The sequence below is a fragment of the Palaemon carinicauda genome, chromosome 3, assembly GCF_036898095.1.
Source record: "Palaemon carinicauda isolate YSFRI2023 chromosome 3, ASM3689809v2, whole genome shotgun sequence".
Classification (NCBI taxonomy): Eukaryota; Metazoa; Arthropoda; class Malacostraca; order Decapoda; family Palaemonidae; genus Palaemon; species Palaemon carinicauda.
Window position 1 is genome coordinate 111622974 of NC_090727.1, and position 20160 is coordinate 111643133.

Below are 20160 nucleotides of genomic sequence, written 5' to 3' on the forward strand. Positions count from 1 at the left end.
AGTACAAAATACCTGAATTCGACAGGTATAAGTACAGAAGAATTGTCATTGACTTTTATCTTTCTTCGTGGCCAAGTGGGTTAGTCACTGTCTGTACAAGCTTGCCGACCAGGGTTCGATTCCCGGCCGGAGCCAAGTTCTTGTCTTTGTGTGATTTCGCCTGGGGCTCTGATCCCGAGGTCGTTAAGAGAATCCAGACATTAATGTATCAAAAATATATATGGCTTATTTGAATATGAAAAACACGTAAAAATGTGCAAAATTTATCATTAATTGAATGCCAAGTAACAAACTACCAATTAGCTACGATGGTGAAGATGGGTTGATTTCAGTTCTAAGTACAAAATACCTGAATTCGACAGGTATAAGTACAGAAGAATTGTCATTGACTTTTATCTTTCTTCGTGGCCAAGTGGGTTAGTCACTGTCTGTACAAGCTCGCCGACCAGGGTTCGATTCCCGGCCGGAGCCAAGTTCTTGTCTTTGTGTGATTTCGCCTGGGGCTCTGATCCCGAGGTCGTTAAGAGAATCCAGACATTAATGTATCAAAAATATATATGGCTTATTTGAATATGAAAAACACGTAAAAATGTGCAAAATTTATCATTAATTGAATGCCAAGTAACAAACTACCAATTAGCTACGATGGTGAAGATGGGTTGATTTCAGTTCTAAGTACAAAATACCTGAATTCGACAGGTATAAGTACAGAAGAATTGTCATTGACTTTTATCTTTCTTCGTGGCCAAGTGGGTTAGTCACTGTGTGTACAAGCTTGCCGACCAGGGTTCGATTCCCGGCCGGAGCCAAGCTCTTGTCTTTGTGTGATTTCGCCTTGGGCTCTGATCCCGAGTTCGTTAAGAGAATCCAGACATTAATGTATCAAATATATATATGGCTTATTTGAATATGAAAAACACGTAAAAATGTGCAAAATTTATCATTAATTGAATGCCAAGTAACAAACTACCAATTAGCTACGATGGTGAAGATGGGTTGATTTCAGTTCTAAGTACAAAATACCTGAATTCGACAGGTATAAGTACAGAAGAATTGTCATTGACTTTTATCTCTCTTCGTGGCCAAGTGGGTTAGTCACTGTCTGTACAAGCTTGCCGACCAGGGTTCGATTCCCGGCCGGAGCCAAGCTCTTGTCTTTGTGTGATTTCGCCTGGGGCTCTGATCCCGAGGTCGTTAAGAGAATCCAGACATTAATGTATCAAAAATATATATGGCTTATTTGAATATGAAAAACACGTAAAAATGTGCAAAATTTATCAATAATGGATTGCCAAGTAACAAACTACCAATTAGCTACGATGGTGAAGATGGGTTGATTTCAGTTCCAAGTACAAAATACCTGAATTCGACAGGTATAAGTACAGAAGAATTGTCATTGACTTTTATCTTTCTTCGTGGCCAAGTGGGTTAGTCACTGTCTGTACAAGCTTGCCGACCAGGGTTCGATTCCCGGCCGGAGCCAAGCTCTTGTCTTTGTGTGATTTCGCCTGGGGCTCTGATCCCGAGGTCGTTAAGAGAATCCAGACATTAATGTATCAAAAATATATATGGCTTATTTGAATATGAAAAACACGTAAAAATGTGCAAAATTTATCATTAATTGAATGCCAAGTAACAAACTACCAATTAGCTACGATGGTGAAGATGGGTTGATTTCATTTCTAAGTACAAAATACCTGAATTCGACAGGTATAAGTACAGAAGAATTGTCATTGACTTTTATCTTTCACCGTGGGCAAGTGGGTTAATCACTGTCTGTACAAGCTTGCCGACCAGGGTTCGATTCCCGGCCGGAGCCAAGCTCTTGTCTTTGTGTGATTTCGCCTGGGGCTCTGATCCCGAGGTCTTTAAGAGAATCCAGACATTAATGTATCAAAAATATATATGGCTTATTTGAATATGAAAAACACGTAGAAATGTGCAAAATTTATCATTAATTGAATGCCAAGTAACAAGCTACCAATTAGCTACGATGGTGAAGATGGGTTGATTTCAGTTCTAAGTACAAAATACCTGAATTCGACAGGTATAAGTACAGAAGAATTGTCATTGACTTTTATCTTTCTTCGTGGCCAAGTGGGTTAGTCACTGTCTGTACAAGCTTGCCGACTAGTGTTTGATTCCCGGCCGGAGCCAAGCTCTTGTCTTTGTGTGATTTCGTCTGGGGCTCTGATCCCGAGGTCGTTAAGAGAATCCAGACATTAATGTATCAAAAATATATATGGCTTATTTGAATATGAAAAACACGTAAAAATATGCAAAATTTATCATTAATTGAATGCCAAGTAACAAACTACCAATTAGCTACGATGGTGAAGATGGGTTGATTTCAGTTCTAAGTACAAAATACCTGAATTCGACAGGTATAAGCACAGAAGAATTGTCATTGACTTTTATCTTTCTTCGTGGCCAAGTGGGTTAGTCACTGTCTGTACAAGCTTGCCGACCAGGGTTCGATTCCCGGCCGGAGCCAAGCTCTTGTCTTTGTGTGATTTCGCTTGGGGCTCTGGTCCCGGGGTCGTTAAGAGAATCCAGACATTAATGTATCAAAAATATATATGGCTTATTTGAATATGAAAAACACGTAAAAATGTGCAAAATTTATCATTAATTGAATGCCAAGTAACAAACTACCAATTAGCTACGATGGTGAAGATGGGTTGATTTCAGTTCTAAGTACAAAATACCTGAATTCGACAGGTATAAGTACAGAAGAATTGTCATTGACTTTTATCTTTCTTCGTGGCCAAGTGGGTTAGTCACTGTCTGTACAAGCTTGCCGACCAGGGTTCGATTCCCGGCCGGAGCCAAGCTCTTGTCTTTGTGTGATTTCGCCTGGGGCTCTGATCCCGAGGTCGTTAAGAGAATCCAGACATTAATGTATCAAAAATATATATGGCTTATTTGAATATGAAAAACACGTAAAAATGTGCAAAATTTATCATTAATTGAATGCCAAGTAACAAACTACCAATTAGCTACGATGGTAAAAATGGGTTGATTTCAGTTCTAAGTACAAAATACCTGAATTCAACAGGTATAAGTACAGAAGAAAAGTCATTGACTTTTATCGTTCTTCGTGGCCAAGTGGGTTAGTCACTGTCTGTACAAGCTTGCCGACCAGGGTTCGATTCCCGGCCGGAGCCAAGCTCTTGTCTTTGTGTGATTTCGCCTGGGGCTCTGATCCCGAGGTCGTTAAGAGAATCCAGACATTAATGTATCAAAAATATATATGGCTTATTTGAATATGAAAAACCCGTAAAAATGTGCAAAATTTATCATTAATTGAATGCCAAGTAACAAACTACCAATTAGCTACGATGGTGAAGATGAGTTGATTTCAGTTCTAAGTACAAAATACCTGAATTCGACAGGTATGAGTACAGAAGAATTGTCATTGACTTTTATCTTTCTTCGTGGCCAAGTGGGTTAGTCACTGTCTGTACAAGCTTGCCGACCAGGGTTCGATTCCCGGCCGGAGCCAAGCTCTTGTCTTTGTGTGACTTCGCCTGGGGCTCTGATCCCGAGGTCGTTAAGAGAATCCAGACATTAATGTATCAAAAATATATATGGCTTATTTGAATATGAAAAACACGTAAAAATGTGCCAAAATTTATCATTAATTGAATGCCAAGTAACAAACTACCAATTAGCTACGATGGTGAAGATGGGTTGATTTCAGTTCTAAGTACAAAATACCTGAATTCGACAGGTATAAGTACAGAAGAATTGTCATTGACTTTCATCTTTCTTCGTGGCCAAGTGGGTTAGTCACTGTCTGTACAAGCTTGCCGACCAGGGTTCGATTCCCGGCCGGAGCCAAGCTCTTGTCTTTGTGTGATTTCGCCTGGGGCTCTGATCCCGAGGTCGTTAAGAGAATCCAGACATTAATGTATCAAAAATATATATGGCTTATTTGAATATGAAAAACACGTAAAAATGTGCCAAAATTTATAATTAATTGAATGCCAAGTAACAAACTACCAATTAGCTACGATGGTGAAGATGGGTTGATTTTAGTTCTAAGTACAAAATACTTGAATTCGACAGGTATAAGTACAGAAGAATTGTCATTGACTTTTATCTTTCTTCGTGGCCAAGTGGGTTAGTCACTGTCTGTACAAGCTTGCCGACCAGGGTTCGATTCCCGGCCGGAGCCAAGCTCTTGTCTTTGTGTGATTTCGCCTGGGGCTCTGATCCCGAGGTCGTTTAGAGAATCCAGACATTAATGTATCAAAAATATATATGGCTTATTTGAATATGAAAAACACGTAAAAATGTGCAAAATTTATCATTAATTGAATGCCAAGTAACAAACTACCAATTAGCTACGATGGTGAAGATGGGTTGATTTCAGTTCTAAGTACAAAATACCTGAATTCGACAGGTATAAGTACAGAAGAATTGTCATTGACTTTTATCTTTCTTCGTGGCCAAGTGGGTTAGTCACTGTCTGTACAAGCTTGCCGACCAGGGTTCGATTTCCAGCCGGAGCCAAGCTCTTGTCTTTGTGTGATTTCGCCTGGGGCTCTGATCCCGAGGTCGTTAAGAGAATCCAGACATTAATGTATCAAAAATATATATGGCTTATTTGAATATGAAAAACACGTAAAAATGTGCAAAATTTATCATTAATTGAATGCCAAGTAACAAACTACCAATTAGCTACGATGGTGAAGATGGGTTGATTTCAGTTCTAAGTACAAAATACCTGAATTCGACAGGTATAAGTACAGAAGAATTGTCATTGACTTTTATCTTTCTTCGTGGCCAAGTGGGTTAGTCACTGTCTGTACAAGCTTGCCGACCAGGGTTCGATTCCCGGCCGGAGCCAAGCTCTTGTCTTTGTGTGATTTCGCCTGGGGCTCTGATCCCGAGGTCGTTAAGAGAATCCAGACATTAATGTATCAAAAATATATATGGCTTATTTGAACATCAAAAACACGTAAAAATGTGCAAAATATATCATTAATTGAATGCCAAGTAACAAACTACCAATTATCTACGATGGTGAAGATGGGTTGATTTGAGTTCTAAGTACAAAATACCTGAATTCGACAGGTATAAGTACAGAAGAATTGTCATTGACTTTCATCTTTCTTCGTGGCCAAGTGGGTTAGTCACTCTCTGTACAAGCTTGCCGACCAGGGTTCGATTCCCGGCCGGAGCCAAGCTCTTGTCTTTGTGTGATTTCGCCTGGGGCTCTGATCCCGAGGTCGTTAAGAGAATCCAGACATTAATGTATCAAAAATATATATGGCTTATTTGAATATGAAAAACACGTAAATATGTGCAAAATTTATCATTAATTGAATGCCAAGTAACAAACTACCAATTAGCTACGATGGTGAAGATGGGTTAATTTCAGTTCTAAGTACAAAATACCTGAATTCGACAGGTATAAGTACAGAAGAGTTGTCATTGACTTTTATCTTTCTTCGTGGCCAATTGGGTTAGTCACTGTCTGTACAAGCTTGCCGACCAGGGTTCCATTCCCGGCCGGAGCCAAGCTCTTGTCTTTGTGTGATTTCGCCTGGGGCTCTGATCCCGAGGTCGTTAAGAGAATCCAGACATTAATGTATCAAAAATATATATGGCTTATTTGAATATGAAAAACACGTAAAAATGTGCAAAATTTATCATTAATTGAATGCCAAGTAACAAACTACCAATTAGCTACGATGGTGAAGATGGGTTGATTTCAGTTCTAAGTACAAAATACCTGAATTCGACAGGTATAAGTACAGAAGAATTGTCATTGACTTTTATCTTTCTTCGTGGCCAAGTGGGTTAGTCACTGTCTGTACAAGCTTGCCGACCAGGGTTCGATTCCCGGCCGGAGCCAAGCTCTTGTCTTTGTGTGATTTCGCATGGGGCTCTGATCCCGAGGTCGTTAAGAGAATCCAGACATTAATGTATCAAAAATATATATGGCTTATTTGAATATGAAAAACACGTAAAAATGTGCAAAATTTATCATTAATTGAATGCCAAGTAACAAACTACCAATTAGCTACGATGGTGAAGATGGGTTGATTTCAGTTCTAAGTACAAAATACCTGAATTCGACAGGTATAAGTACAGAAGAATTGTCATTGACTTTTATCTTTCTTCGTGGCCAAGTGGGTTAGTCACTGTCTGTACAAGCTTGCCGACCAGGGTTCGATTCCCGGCCGGAGCCAAGCTCTTGTCTTTGTGTGATTTCGCCTGGGGCTCTGATCCCGAGGTCGTTAAGAGAATCCAGACATTAATGTATCAAAAATATATATGGCTTATTTGAATATGAAAAACACGTAAAAATGTGCAAAATTTATCATTAATTGAATGCCAAGTAACAAACTACCAATTAGCTACGATGGTGATGATGGGTTGATTTCAGTTCTAAGTACAAAATACCTGAATTCGACAGGTATAAGTACAGAAGAATTGTCATTGACTTTTATCTTTCTTCGTGGCCAAGTGGGTTAGTCACTGTCTGTACAAGCTTGCCGACCAGGGTTCGATTCCCGGCCGGAGCCAAGCTCTTGTCTTTGTGTGATTTCGCCTGGGGCTCTGATCCCGAGGTCGTTAAGAGAATCCAGACATTAATGTATCAAAAATATATATGGCTTATTTGAATATGAAAAACACGTAAAAATGTGCAAAATTTATCATTAATTGAATGCCAAGTAACAAACTACCAATTAGCTACGATGGTGAAGATGGGTTGATTTCAGTTCTAAGTACAAAATACCTGAATTCGACAGGTATAAGTACAAAAGAATTGTCATTGACTTTTATCTTTCTTCGTGGCCAAGTGGGTTAGTCACTGTCTGTACAAGCTTGCCGACCAGGGTTCGATTCCCGGCCGGAGCCAAGCTCTTGTCTTTGTGTGATTTCGCCTGGGGCTCTGATCCCGAGGTCGTTAAAAGAATCCAGATATTAATGTATCAAAAATATATATGGCTTATTTGAATATGAAAAACACGTAAAAATGTGCAAAATTTATCATTAATTGAATGCCAAGTAACAAACTACCAATTAGCTACGATGGTGAAGATGGGTTGCTTTCAGTTCTAAGTACAAAATACCTGAATTCGACAGGTATAAGTACAGAAGAATTGTCATTGACTTTTATCTTTCTTCGTGGCCAAGTGGGTTAGTCACTGTCTGTACAAGCTTGCCGACCAGGGTTCGATTCCCGGCCGGAGCCAAGCTCTTGTCTTTGTGTGATTTCGCCTGGGGCTCTGATCCCGAGGTCGTTAAGAGAATCCAGACATTAATGTATCAAAATATATATGGCTTATTTGAATATGAAAAACACGTAAAAATGTGCAAAATTTATCATTAATTGAATGCCAAGTAACAAACTACTAATTAGCTACGATGGTGAAGATGGGTTGATTTCAGTTCTAAGTACAAAATACCTGAATTCGACAGGTAAGAGGACAGAAGAATTGTCATTGACTTTTATCTTTCTTCGTGGCCAAGTGGGTTAGTCACTGTCTGTACAAGCTTGCCGACCAGGGTTCGATTCCCGGCCGGAGCCAAGCTCTTGTCTTTGTGTGATTTCGCCTGGGGCTCTGATCCCGAGGTCGTTAAGAGAATCCAGACATTAATGTATCAAAAATATATATGGCTTATTTGAATATGAAAAACACGTAAAAATGTGCAAAATTTATCATTAATTGAATGCCAAGTAACAAACTACCAATTAGCTACGATGGTGAAGATGGGTTGATTTCAGTTCTAAGTACAAAATACCTGAATTCGACAGGTATAAGTACAGAAGAATTGTCATTGACTTTTATCTTTCTTCGTGGCCAAGTGGGTTAGTCACTGTCTGTACAAGCTTGCTGACCAGGGTTCGATTCCTGGCCGGAGCCAAGCTCTTGTCTTTGTGTGATTTCGCCTGGGGCTCTGATCCCGAGGTCGTTAAGAGAATCCAGACATTAATGTATCAAAAATATATATGGCTTATTTGAATATGAAAAACACGTAAAAATGTGCAAAATTTATCATTAATTGAATGCCAAGTAACAAACTACCAATTAGCTACGATGGTGAAGATGGGTTGATTTCAGTTCTAAGTACAAAATACCTGAATTCGACAGGTATAAGTACAGAAGAATTGTCATTGACTTTTATCTTTCTTCATGGCCAAGTGGGTTAGTCACTGTCTGTACAAGCTTGCCGACCAGGGTTCGATTCCCGGCCGGAGCCAAGCTCTTGTCTATGTGTGATTTCGCCTGGGGATCTGATCCCGAGGTCGTTAAGAGAATCCAGACATTAATGTATCAAAAATATATATGGCTTATTTGAATATGAAAAACACGTAAAAATGTGCAAAATTTATCATTAATTGAATGCCAAGTAACAAACTACCAATTAGCTACGATGGTGAAGATAGGTTGATTTCAGTTCTAAGTACAAAATACCTGAATTCGACAGGTATAAGTACAGAAGAATTGTCATTGACTTTTATCTTTCTTCGTGGCCAAGTGGGTTAGTCACTGTCTGTACAAGCTTGCCGACCAGGGTTCGATTCCCGGCCGGAGCCAAGCTCTTGTCTTTGTGTGATTTCGCCTGGGGCTCTGATCCCGAGGTCGTTAAGAGAATCCAGACATTAATGTATCAAAAATATATATGGCTTATTTGAATATGAAAAACACGTAAAAATGTGCAAAATTTATCATTAATTGAATGCCAAGTAACAAACTACCAATTAGCTACGATGGTGAAGATGGGTTGATTTCAGTTCTAAGTACAAAATACCTGAATTCGACAGGTATAAGTACAGAAGAATTGTCATTGACTTTTATCTTTCTTCGTGGCCAAGTGGGTTAGTCACTGTCTGTACAAGCTTGCCGACCAGGGTTCGATTCCCGGCCGGAGCCAAGCTCTTGTCTTTGTGTGATTTCGCCTGGGGCTCTGATCCCGAGGTCGTTAAGAGAATCCAGACATTAATGTATCAAAAATATATATGGCTTATTTGAATATGAAAAACACGTAAAAATGTGCAAAATTTATCATTAATTGAATGCCAAGTAACAAACTACCAATTAGCTACGATGGTGAAGATGGGTTGATTTCAGTTCTAAGTACAAAATACCTGAATTCGACAGGTATAAGTACAGAAGAATTGTCATTGACTTTTATCTTTCTTCGTGGCCAAGTGGGTTAGTCACTGTCTGTACAAGCTTGCCGACCAGGGTTCGATTCCCGGCTGGAGCCAAGCTCTTGTCTTTGTGTGATTTCGCCTGGGGCTCTGATCCCGAGGTCGTTAAGAGAATCCAGACATTAATGTATCAAAAATATATATGGCTTATTTGAATATGAAAAACACGTAAAAATGTGCAAAATTTATCATTAATTGAATGCCAAGTAACAAACTACCAATTAGCTACGATGGTGAAGATGGGTTGATTTCAGTTCTAAGTACAAAATACCTGAATTCGACAGGTATAAGTACAGAAGAATTGTCATTGACTTTTATCTTTCTTCGTGGCCAAGTGGGTTAGTCACTGTCTGTACAAGCTTGCCGACCAGGGTTCGATTCCCGGCCGGAGCCAAGCTCTTGTCTTTGTGTGATTTCGCCTGGGGCTCTGATCCCGAGGTCGTTAAGAGAATCCAGACATTAATGTATCAAAAATATATATGGCTTATTTGAATATGAAAAACACGTAAAAATGTGCAAAATTTATTATTAATTGAATGCCAAGTAACAAACTACCAATTAGCTACGATGGTGAAGATGGGTTGATTTCAGTTCTAAGTACAAAATACCTGAATTCGACAGGTATAAGTACAGAAGAATTGTCATTGACTTTTATCTTTCTTCGTGGCCAAATGGGTTAGTCACTGTCTGTACAAGCTTGCCGACCAGGGTTCGATTCCCGGCCGGAGCCAAGCTCTTATTCGGAAAAAACTTTTATGAAGGTTGTAAAAAATGATGAAAAAACAAACATCAAAGTGAACATTGAATTTATTATTGAACATACAATAAATTTAAAGCATAATATTATGCAGAATATAAATTAATATTAATGGCACTTGATGCTGCCCCGATATCTAGGTAACTCTGGCACTAGTTACCTAACCTCCACACTCCGAATCGCTTATAACCAGTGAAAAGTTTATAAGATTCGTCGAGCAATACCATTACCATGATGCCACTGTGCATAGCCTATAAAAGATATGATACGTCTATCAGAAAATTGTACATGAAATTATTGCCTATGCAAGCGACTTAAAGTTCAGAGTAAGATTCAATAAAAAGATCTCAAAAGATATGATAAATGGCAAAGCAAAATATTAACAAGAGTAAATTCTTTCTGGTTACAAGTTTTATTTTTTACGGGATTAATGACTCAGCGCTAAAATTATTCATTCAATAACTTTAAATCTCGTAAAGTGTGCCAACATTTACCGAGACCTACCTCAAAGTTATCAAGCGCTTGCTTGCTCGATATAAATCCACGGAGTTGAATCCCTCTGAAGTAATCCAGCAGTATGTGGTGGATGCCAAAGACTATGGTAGGGAAATGGAATCCCCGTCTTGGCCTCTCTTCCATGCTGCTACACAATTCATTATATGGTTCCTCTGAAAACTCACTCCCTTGGAGAATCATGCCCTCGTCTCTCCATTGCACTTTGGTGAAACTGGTGGTACTTAGCACTTCATTATTTCACAGCAATAAAAGTCCTTCAAGCGAAAAGAGTTCATTAGTAATGATCACACATTAGTTGGCAAGTTTCTAACGAAGGTCGAGTTAATCCATATTCTCTTAAGTCAAGAGAACTGCTTCCTTGGAGGGTTAGGCAGATACTGCTTGGTAAAAATTCTTACCACTACTCGTTAACTTCGTTAACTAATTCAAGAAGGGCTAAATACTATGAAATGGTCTCAAATGCCAGCACACAAAGTATTTACAGATATTAAATATAATAAGTTATTTAAATTTACATTTGAGATCTTTTTATTTTCCAAGAGAGTTGAAAACCAAGGATTATGAAAAAAGTCAAAGTACTTTTTTCGTACTAAAAATAAACAGGATAAAGAAAACGAGAATACAAGGATTCTGAAGTTGGAAAGAAAAGATAAAAACAATATATTTAACAAGATAAAGAAAACGAGAATACAAGGATTCTGAAGTTGGAAAGAAAAAATATATTTAACATACTCCCCCCAAAACATTCAGTCCTGTTATGAAATAAAAGCAGGATTGAATTTTTAAACATACCAAAAGTATTTACATTACCAGAATTTTTTTTTTCTAATAATTGCCAAAATTATTTAAATTACCATCACCAATAATAAATAAAAAAGCCTACACAGACAAACTTTACTGTAAAATTTGTCTGGTCTTCAGAGCACTAATCTTTGCCGCTTTACGCTTTCCCAGAATGCGATTGTTGGCCAGATTAGAATCATTTGAGTCATTATTAGGACTGTCTTTATCTTCATTTGAAGAAACATCAGGTCTGAAAAGAAATATTAGATTAGATGAATGTCTCTTAGTAAGTTCCCCAGTTCTGCCTTTCAGTAGGGTAACTCCAGTAACTTCCCCAAGCTCATTGAGAACTACATCATGGACTATTCCCATTGGGTATTGGTTTGGCTTACTATATGGTTCTTTAATTAGAACCACATCATTCTTTTGAAGAAGTGTATGTTTTACAGTTTTGAATCTGTCTTTCGCATTTACAGCTTGATTTGTCAAGTTACCTAAAAATTCTTCATGATAAATGTTAATCAAATGACTTCTGACTTTACGCAGTTTTGTGTAGTTTTCTTTAACTTTATCACAAGGAGAAACTAGATAGTCCTCATCCAATTCTAGATCTGGATGTCTTTGCAGCTCAGGAATTAAGTTAACTGAAACAAGGTCATAACCCCTAATTAGACACTCTGGTGTTATGGGATCAGGAAGTGATTTGTTTATATCTGTATCTCTTAATGCTTCTTTAAAAGCTATTGGCCTTCTATTCAATAAATGGACAGTCTGACATATTAAAAACTCAAAATCCCTGATATCTAAAACATTATTTCTCATGGCTCCAAATAAGCATCTCTTAGTAAGTTTCACACAACTTTCAACCATTGAACCAGGAGCCGAGTTCCCTTTGAAAAACTGTTCAAACTGGAGGTTCTTTATGCCATTCTCTTCTAGATAGAGTTTAACTTCTGGGTCCTTTAGATAATCTAGAATTACGTTGCCTCCTGCTACTAACTGAGATCCTTGATCGGAAATACACAAATTTGGTAGTCCAAACTCAAATGTATGAAGCTGGAAGGCTCTAAGATACTCTTTAACACTCAAGTCCATGCACACCTTCAGATTTATAGCTCTACTCCATGTACATGTGAAACATACTATCCATGCTTTTACTTTTTTCCCACTGGAACGTACAAAGAAGGGTCCCATGTAATCTACAAAAATATAGCGGAAAGGAATCTCTGGGGGATTAATCCTAAAATCTCTATAACAGTGTTGATTAAGATTAACTGTCCTCTCATTAAACCTACGGCATATGACACATGTGCGGATTATCCTTTTAACAACTGAAAAAAATCTAGGTATCCAAAATATCTTACGTACTTCAGCCAGTAGCCTATAGCATCCAGCATGTAAAAAACGTTCATGATAATCTAATACAATATATTTAGTTAGTAAACTATCCTTAGAAATTAGCAATGGAAATCGCATCCTTCGGTCATCTTTCAGTTTCTGCATTTTGCTACGTACCCTTAACAGGCCTTCCTGATCCACATAAACATTGAGCTGTCCAACTAACTTTGGGATATCTTTGAGCAACAGGTTTCTTGATTCAAAATATTCAAAAATTTCAGGGAAGTGCTTCTGCTGATCTCTTCTTATTACCATCTTTGTAGCCTCTGCAAAGAAGTTATGATTAATATCAAAACAGCTAATATGTCCAAACTTAACAGGATCCTTTAGTTTTAGTTTCATTTTCAAGTTATTAACAAAGATAAGTACTCTACGGAAAACAGAAACAACTTTATGGTAGCTAGAACATCTTGATAAAGCATCGGTATGCTCCTCAATCTTTGTAGTTATAGTACCATGATAAGACTGGACAACACCAACAGGAGAATCTTGCTTTACAGGAAGGGCAGGTATTACAAAATCCAAGATAGATTCCCTGTTCAGCTGACCTTCTGTCTCATTAAGCAGAAATTTGGGACCTGAAAAGTAGTTAGTTTTTTGAAGCTGCTTGAAAGATAAGCTGCGAGTGATGCAATCGGCTGGATTTTCACAACCTGACACAAAAGAAAAATGAATCGGGTGTTTATTACACAGTTCATTTATTGTGTGTAACCTATTTTGAACAAATACTGAACACTTCTGCATTTTATCAAGCTTGGCAGAAAACCCATGTACCCAGGAAAGGGCAACGAAGCTATCCGAGTACACTATCAACTCTCTTATTTTGATTGGCATCATACAAGAAATTCCGGATAACTCCTCATACAGACATGTAATTTCTTCTACGGCCAAAGTTATTCCTTGCAGTTCCAGAGATGGCATGCTTTTAGATTCCATTTGCTTGTTTACTATCCTATTTTTTGCAAAGACAAAAGCGACCTTTCCTGTGGGAATATTTTGTATGTAAATGACTACACCAAACATCTGCTTACTACTGTCTGAAAATGCCAATAGCCGGTAAGTATCTTCTCTACTCCCAAAGACTCTTGGTATCTCTGCAACAGAAGCAGCATTTGCTTGTTTGGCAATATTCCGCCATTGCCTCCTAACATCGGCATCTAATTCCTTGTCCCAGCCCAGATCTTTGTTGCACTGTAACTGATGCAAAAATAGCCTTGAACGATTAAGAATAGGACCATTAAAGTTAAAGAGATCATACTGGGAGGCAATAGACTGCAATACTTCCCGTTTTGTTCGAGCTTGTATGTTAAGACTAATAGGTTTAGTCGATAAACTGTCTTGCTTCCTATCCCATGACAACCCAAGCAATTTTACCTTTTCATTGGTTTCTGTACTAATCTCATTATCTATGTGGTCTTGCAATGCAAAATCATTACTGATGTACTGCTGCAGGTAAAACTTGTAAGGCTCAAAAATGCTTTCTAGTTGTTGGTATGCCCAGAGAAGTTCTTCAGAACTATCATAGGCAACTGCACAGTTATCCATGTAACATAGTTGATATATCATACTCTTCAATTGTAAAAGTTTACTATCATCACCGTCTACATCTAAAATTAAAATCTTATATAGAGCAAGTAACAGTAATGCAGGGCTGCATCTTAAGCCAAAACTTAATCTTAAATTTCTGTATCCCACAACGGTAAAGTCTTCCTTCTCTACATTTCTGAACCATAGGCATAATAGCCTATTGCTATCTGTGTCATTCAAGGCAAGATTATTGAACGCTTTACACAAATCAAAACATAATAACTTCTGTCCAAATCTCAAATGTAATATAGCAGAGGAAAGTTTCTGGTTTAGATTTGGTCCTGAATATATAGCCTGATTGTGACTAATGGAAGGTTTACTAGAATCTTGCTGACAAAGATTAGACAAATACACTATCCTGCACTTTGTGGTTTCGCGATCCATTTTAAAGATGCCCATGTGAGGCAAAAAGCTATGGTTAGGGTGCTCTCTGATAAATTCGGGAAGGTTATTAATGCGCTCTATGATCCCCATACTTTCCTGTTCTTTAAAAACTTTATCCATTATCAATAGCTTATCCCTGTTATTTTGCAATTTTTTCAAGTTAGACTTTAAAATTGAAACTGCCAATCCCTGATTGGAACCTAATAAATGGGCCACCTGAGGATTCCAAAATAAAGGAACAACAATTCTACCTTCTTTATCTCTCTTCATATTTTCAAGGGAAAACTTAACCAACTTCTTATTTATTTCAGAACTCCCAGAATCAGAATCATTAGGGTCAGACTTTACAAATCTATGGCAACTTTCTTCTAAAATTTGGTAAGCTGCCTTGATAAGCTGAGATTCAATTATATCCCCCTTATCATCAAATACATTAATGTTAACGGGATCCACAGTATGTTTAAAAGCACAATCCGAAACAAGGCAAGTATTACCATTCCCGAAAATGCTACCAACTAAATTGTGATCTGAAAGTTGAACCAATCCTTGAAAGCAACTTCCAACATAAGGTAAAAATGTTAAATCCCTCAATATTTGTTCCACATTACCATGTAACAATACTCCAGCAGGAGTTTCAGAATATAGAGATTCTAAGTTTGATCCAAACAAGTGTTCCTGCTGAGGAAGACAGTATGCTGAGCGAGTGCCAAGAATTAACTGAATACTCTGGATACCACAAGAATCATTTGACAAGCTTTCATCTGCCAACAAATAACCTCTTTCTTTGAAACCACTTACTACCTTACCTAATTTAGGAAGTTTTAACTTTACATTAATAGAAGGTATACACAGTGCTTCAATCTTTCTAAGCCTATCCCCTATCTGTAAACTTACTTCAATCAGCTTAGTAGTGTAATTCTGAGTAGTGTTAATACCATTTACTGTTAGAGAAATATTTTCCCTTAATGTGGGTAAATTATACCTGTCCGCAATATCGGTCAAAATGAAGTTACACTGACAGCCACTGTCTTTTAAACATCTTAACTTTAAACCATTATCCAAGGTAGCAGTAAAAGTGGGAAGAACAGTCTGCATGTCAGAATCACTCTGGAAAGCTTCCACAATGTTAACCATTGAGCCAGATATCTCCTTATTTTCTTTAGGCTTGGATTTTGCTTTATCTTTACCCTTATCGGTACAAGATTGGCTATCTGGTTTATTTCCATCTTTATTTGTGACTTGATTGCCATCAACAGACCGAATACACAAGAAACTGAAATGCCACTCAAAGCAATACTTACATTTATTATTGAACCTATACCTACAAAATTTACTCAGATGATTTAGGTTAGAACATTTTAGGCATCCTTTCAATTTTCTTATTTTATCTATTTTGGCTTCTACAGAGTCAAATTTGGCACACTTGTGGATAGGGTGATCAGCTGGTTTACCATCTACTTTAGTGCATATACTACAAGGCTTAAAGGTCTTATTTATTTCATACTTTACATCTACAGCTAAGCTGGTAGCTCCATGGTCACTAGCATTTGATACTTTGGGGAAAAATTGTTTAGGGACTTCTTTAGTTTTCTTAGACTGGCTACAATAACGCTCACTAGCTTCAAAAAACTTTTCTACAATTTCATTTAACGTTGGCTTGGAGCTGTTAGTAATTTGTATCAAATGATTCTTAAATGCATCATTCAATCCTTCCCATATAAAAAACTGAAGTATACAGTTCACAGTAATTTTCAATTTGCGTATTCTTTCCATAATTAACCTAACCTTAGAGATAAATTCATATGGATCAGTGTTGTTAGAAAGTTTCAAATGGGATAACTGCCTCAAAACATTAAATTTCTGTGTGTCATCCGAAGCTAGGGCTTTCAGTAGTAGTTGCTTTGCATGTGAATATCCCTGCTTATCTGCTTCCAAGGACTCCACTAAAACTAAGGCCCTGCCTGAGATCTGCTGCTTTAATAACAAGAGTTTATCGTATTCAGGGTATTCAAATTTACTTAAAGTGTCTTCAAATTCTTCAAAAAATCTAGCAAGGTCCTCGTCATCAGAACTAGTGTATCTAGGCAGGGGAGCTATGGGAGACTTAAGCAAACTTCTTGCGGAACTAAGAGAGTCATTCGAATGGGAAACTGATGAAGAGGGCACACTAGGGTTCCTAATAGCCACTAAGCAAGATAAAAGTTTGTCATTATAGACCTGACAGGAGTCCAATTCCTCCTCAGACCTACGTTCTTCCTCTTCGTCGTCCCATTCCTCATACTTAAGCTCTAATATCTGCTTATTTAAGTCTTTCAATTCTGGAAGCCATTGTTCAAATTGCAAGAGTAATTTCTCCCTTGCTGCACTAGTTAATGTAGGAGAACTATCCTTACGGTTAAAATGTTCTGTCACACACTTCCTTATATACTTCCTTTGATTCACTAATCTCTTAAGTTCAGACATTGTGAATATATACAACTACCTGACCTATCACAAATATAATAAATATTTAAAGGCTAAAGTATGCGTAACAAAACGAAGCTTTAAAGTAAAATTCCCTTAATCACTTTACATTATATACGTTAACACCAAGAAATACCGATGGCATCAATACTAGGCCAACGACGATAAATAAAGATTACCAAGGAAGCAAAGTTTCGAATATAAAAAATATCCAATGATGGCAATTCCCGAGCAAAGAACTTATTTCAGAAATATGTTAAAAAAATTAAATTCACTTCAACCTTTACACTAAAGTATCAAAATGCAAAATAATAACAACGTTCCACCAACAGTGCAAATGGAGAGACATCGGGCAAGCATCAAAGCAAAGTCATAATATCCTGTCACGGTCGCCATATTCGGAAAAAACTTTTATGAAGGTTGTAAAAAATGATGAAAAAACAAACATCAAAGTGAACATTGAATTTATTATTGAACATACAATAAATTTAAAGCATAATATTATGCAGAATATAAATTAATATTAATGGCACTTGATGCTGCCCCGATATCTAGGTAACTCTGGCACTAGTTACCTAACCTCCACACTCCGAATCGCTTATAACCAGTGAAAAGTTTATAAGATTCGTCGAGCAATACCATTACCATGATGCCACTGTGCATAGCCTATAAAAGATATGATACGTCTATCAGAAAATTGTACATGAAATTATTGCCTATGCAAGCGACTTAAAGTTCAGAGTAAGATTCAATAAAAAGATCTCAAAAGATATGATAAATGGCAAAGCAAAATATTAACAAGAGTAAATTCTTTCTGGTTACAAGTTTTATTTTTTACGGGATTAATGACTCAGCGCTAAAATTATTCATTCAATAACTTTAAATCTCGTAAAGTGTGCCAACATTTACCGAGACCTACCTCAAAGTTATCAAGCGCTTGCTTGCTCGATATAAATCCACGGAGTTGAATCCCTCTGAAGTAATCCAGCAGTATGTGGTGGATGCCAAAGACTATGGTAGGGAAATGGAATCCCCGTCTTGGCCTCTCTTCCATGCTGCTACACAATTCATTATATGGTTCCTCTGAAAACTCACTCCCTTGGAGAATCATGCCCTCGTCTCTCCATTGCACTTTGGTGAAACTGGTGGTACTTAGCACTTCATTATTTCACAGCAATAAAAGTCCTTCAAGCGAAAAGAGTTCATTAGTAATGATCACACATTAGTTGGCAAGTTTCTAACGAAGGTCGAGTTAATCCATATTCTCTTAAGTCAAGAGAACTGCTTCCTTGGAGGGTTAGGCAGATACTGCTTGGTAAAAATTCTTACCACTACTCGTCAACTTCGTTAACTAATTCAAGAAGGGCTAAATACTATGAAATGGTCTCAAATGCCAGCACACAAAGTATTTACAGATATTAAATATAATAAGTTATTTAAATTTACATTTGAGATCTTTTTATTTTCCAAGAGAGTTGAAAACCAAGGATTATGAAAAAAGTCAAAGTACTTTTTTCGTACTAAAAATAAACAGGATAAAGAAAACGAGAATACAAGGATTCTGAAGTTGGAAAGAAAAGATAAAAACAATATATTTAACAAGATAAAGAAAACGAGAATACAAGGATTCTGAAGTTGGAAGGAAAAAATATATTTAACATAGCTCTTGTCTTTGTGTGATTTCGCCTGGGGCTCTGATCCCGAGGTCGTTAAGAGAATCCAGACTTTAATGTATCAAAAACATATATGGCTTATTTGAATATGAAAAACACGTAAAAATGTGCAAAATTTATCATTAATTGAATGCCAAGTAACAAACTACCAATTAGCTACGATGGTGAAGATGGGTTGATTTCAGTTCTAAGTACAAAATACCTGAATTCGACAAGTATAAGTACAGAAGAATTGTCATTGACTTTTATCTTTCTTCGTGGCCAAGTGGGTTAGTCATTGTCTGTACAAGCTTGCCGACCAGGGTTCGATTCCCGGCCGGAGCCAAGCTCTTGTCTTTGTGTGATTTCGCCTGGGGCTCTGATCCCGAGGTCGTTAAGAGAATCCAGACATTAATGTATCAAAAATATATATGGCTTATTTGAATATGAAAAACACTTAAAAATGTGCAAAATTTATCATTAATTGAATGCCAAGTAACAAACTACCAATTAGCTACGATGGTGAAGATGGGTTGATTTCAGTTCTAAGTACAAAATACCTGAATTCGACAGGTATAAGTACAGAAGAATTGTCATTGACTTTTATCTTTCTTCGTGGCCAAGTGGGTTAGTCACTGTCTGTACAAGCTTGCCGACCAGGGTTCGATTCCCGGCTGGAGCCAAGCTCTTGTCTTTGTGTGATTTCGCCTGGGGCTCTGATCCCGAGGTCGTTAAGAGAATCCAGACATTAATGTATCAAAAATATATATGGCTTATTTGAATATGAAAAACACGTAAAAATGTGCAAAATTTATCATTAATTGAATGCCAAGTAACAAACTACCAATTAGCTACGATGGTGAAGATGGGTTGATTTCAGTTCTAAGTACAAAATACCTGAATTCGACAGGTATAAGTACAGAAGAATTGTCATTGACTTTTATCTTTCTTCGTGGCCAAGTGGGTTAGTCACTGTCTGTACAAGCTTGCCGACCAGGGTTCGATTCCCGGCCGGAGCCAAGCTCTTGTCTTTGTGTGATTTCGCCTGGGGCTCTGATCCCGAGGTCGTTAAGAGAATCCAGACATTAATGTATCAAAAATATATATGGCTTATTTGAATATGAAAAACACGTAAAAATGTGCAAAATTTATCATTAATTGAATGCCAAGTAACAAACTACCAATTAGCTACGATGGTGAAGATGGGTTGATTTCAGTTCTAAGTACAAAATACCTGAATTTGACAGGTATAAGTACAAAAGAATTGTCATTGACTTTTATCTTTCTTCGTGGCCAAGTGGGTTAGTCACTGTCTGTACAAGCTTGCCGACCAGGGTTCGATTCCCGGCCGGAGCCAAGCTCTTGTCTTTGTGTGATTTCGCCTGGGGCTCTGATCCCGAGGTCGTTTGAGAATCCAGATATTAATGTATCAAAAATATATA

General features: G+C 37.5%; 1 protein-coding gene across 1 annotated transcript; it reads right to left on the reverse strand.

Annotated features, from left to right (window-relative positions):
* Positions 1 to 11345: 11345 nt before the first annotated feature.
* Positions 11346 to 18306, reverse strand: LOC137633461 (uncharacterized). Its single transcript, XM_068365756.1, has one exon. It carries the CDS (start codon positions 17064 to 17066, stop codon positions 11346 to 11348), a length of 5721 nt encoding a protein of 1906 aa, XP_068221857.1. The 5' UTR covers positions 17067 to 18306.
* Between the last annotated feature and the right edge of the window lie 1854 nt (positions 18307 to 20160).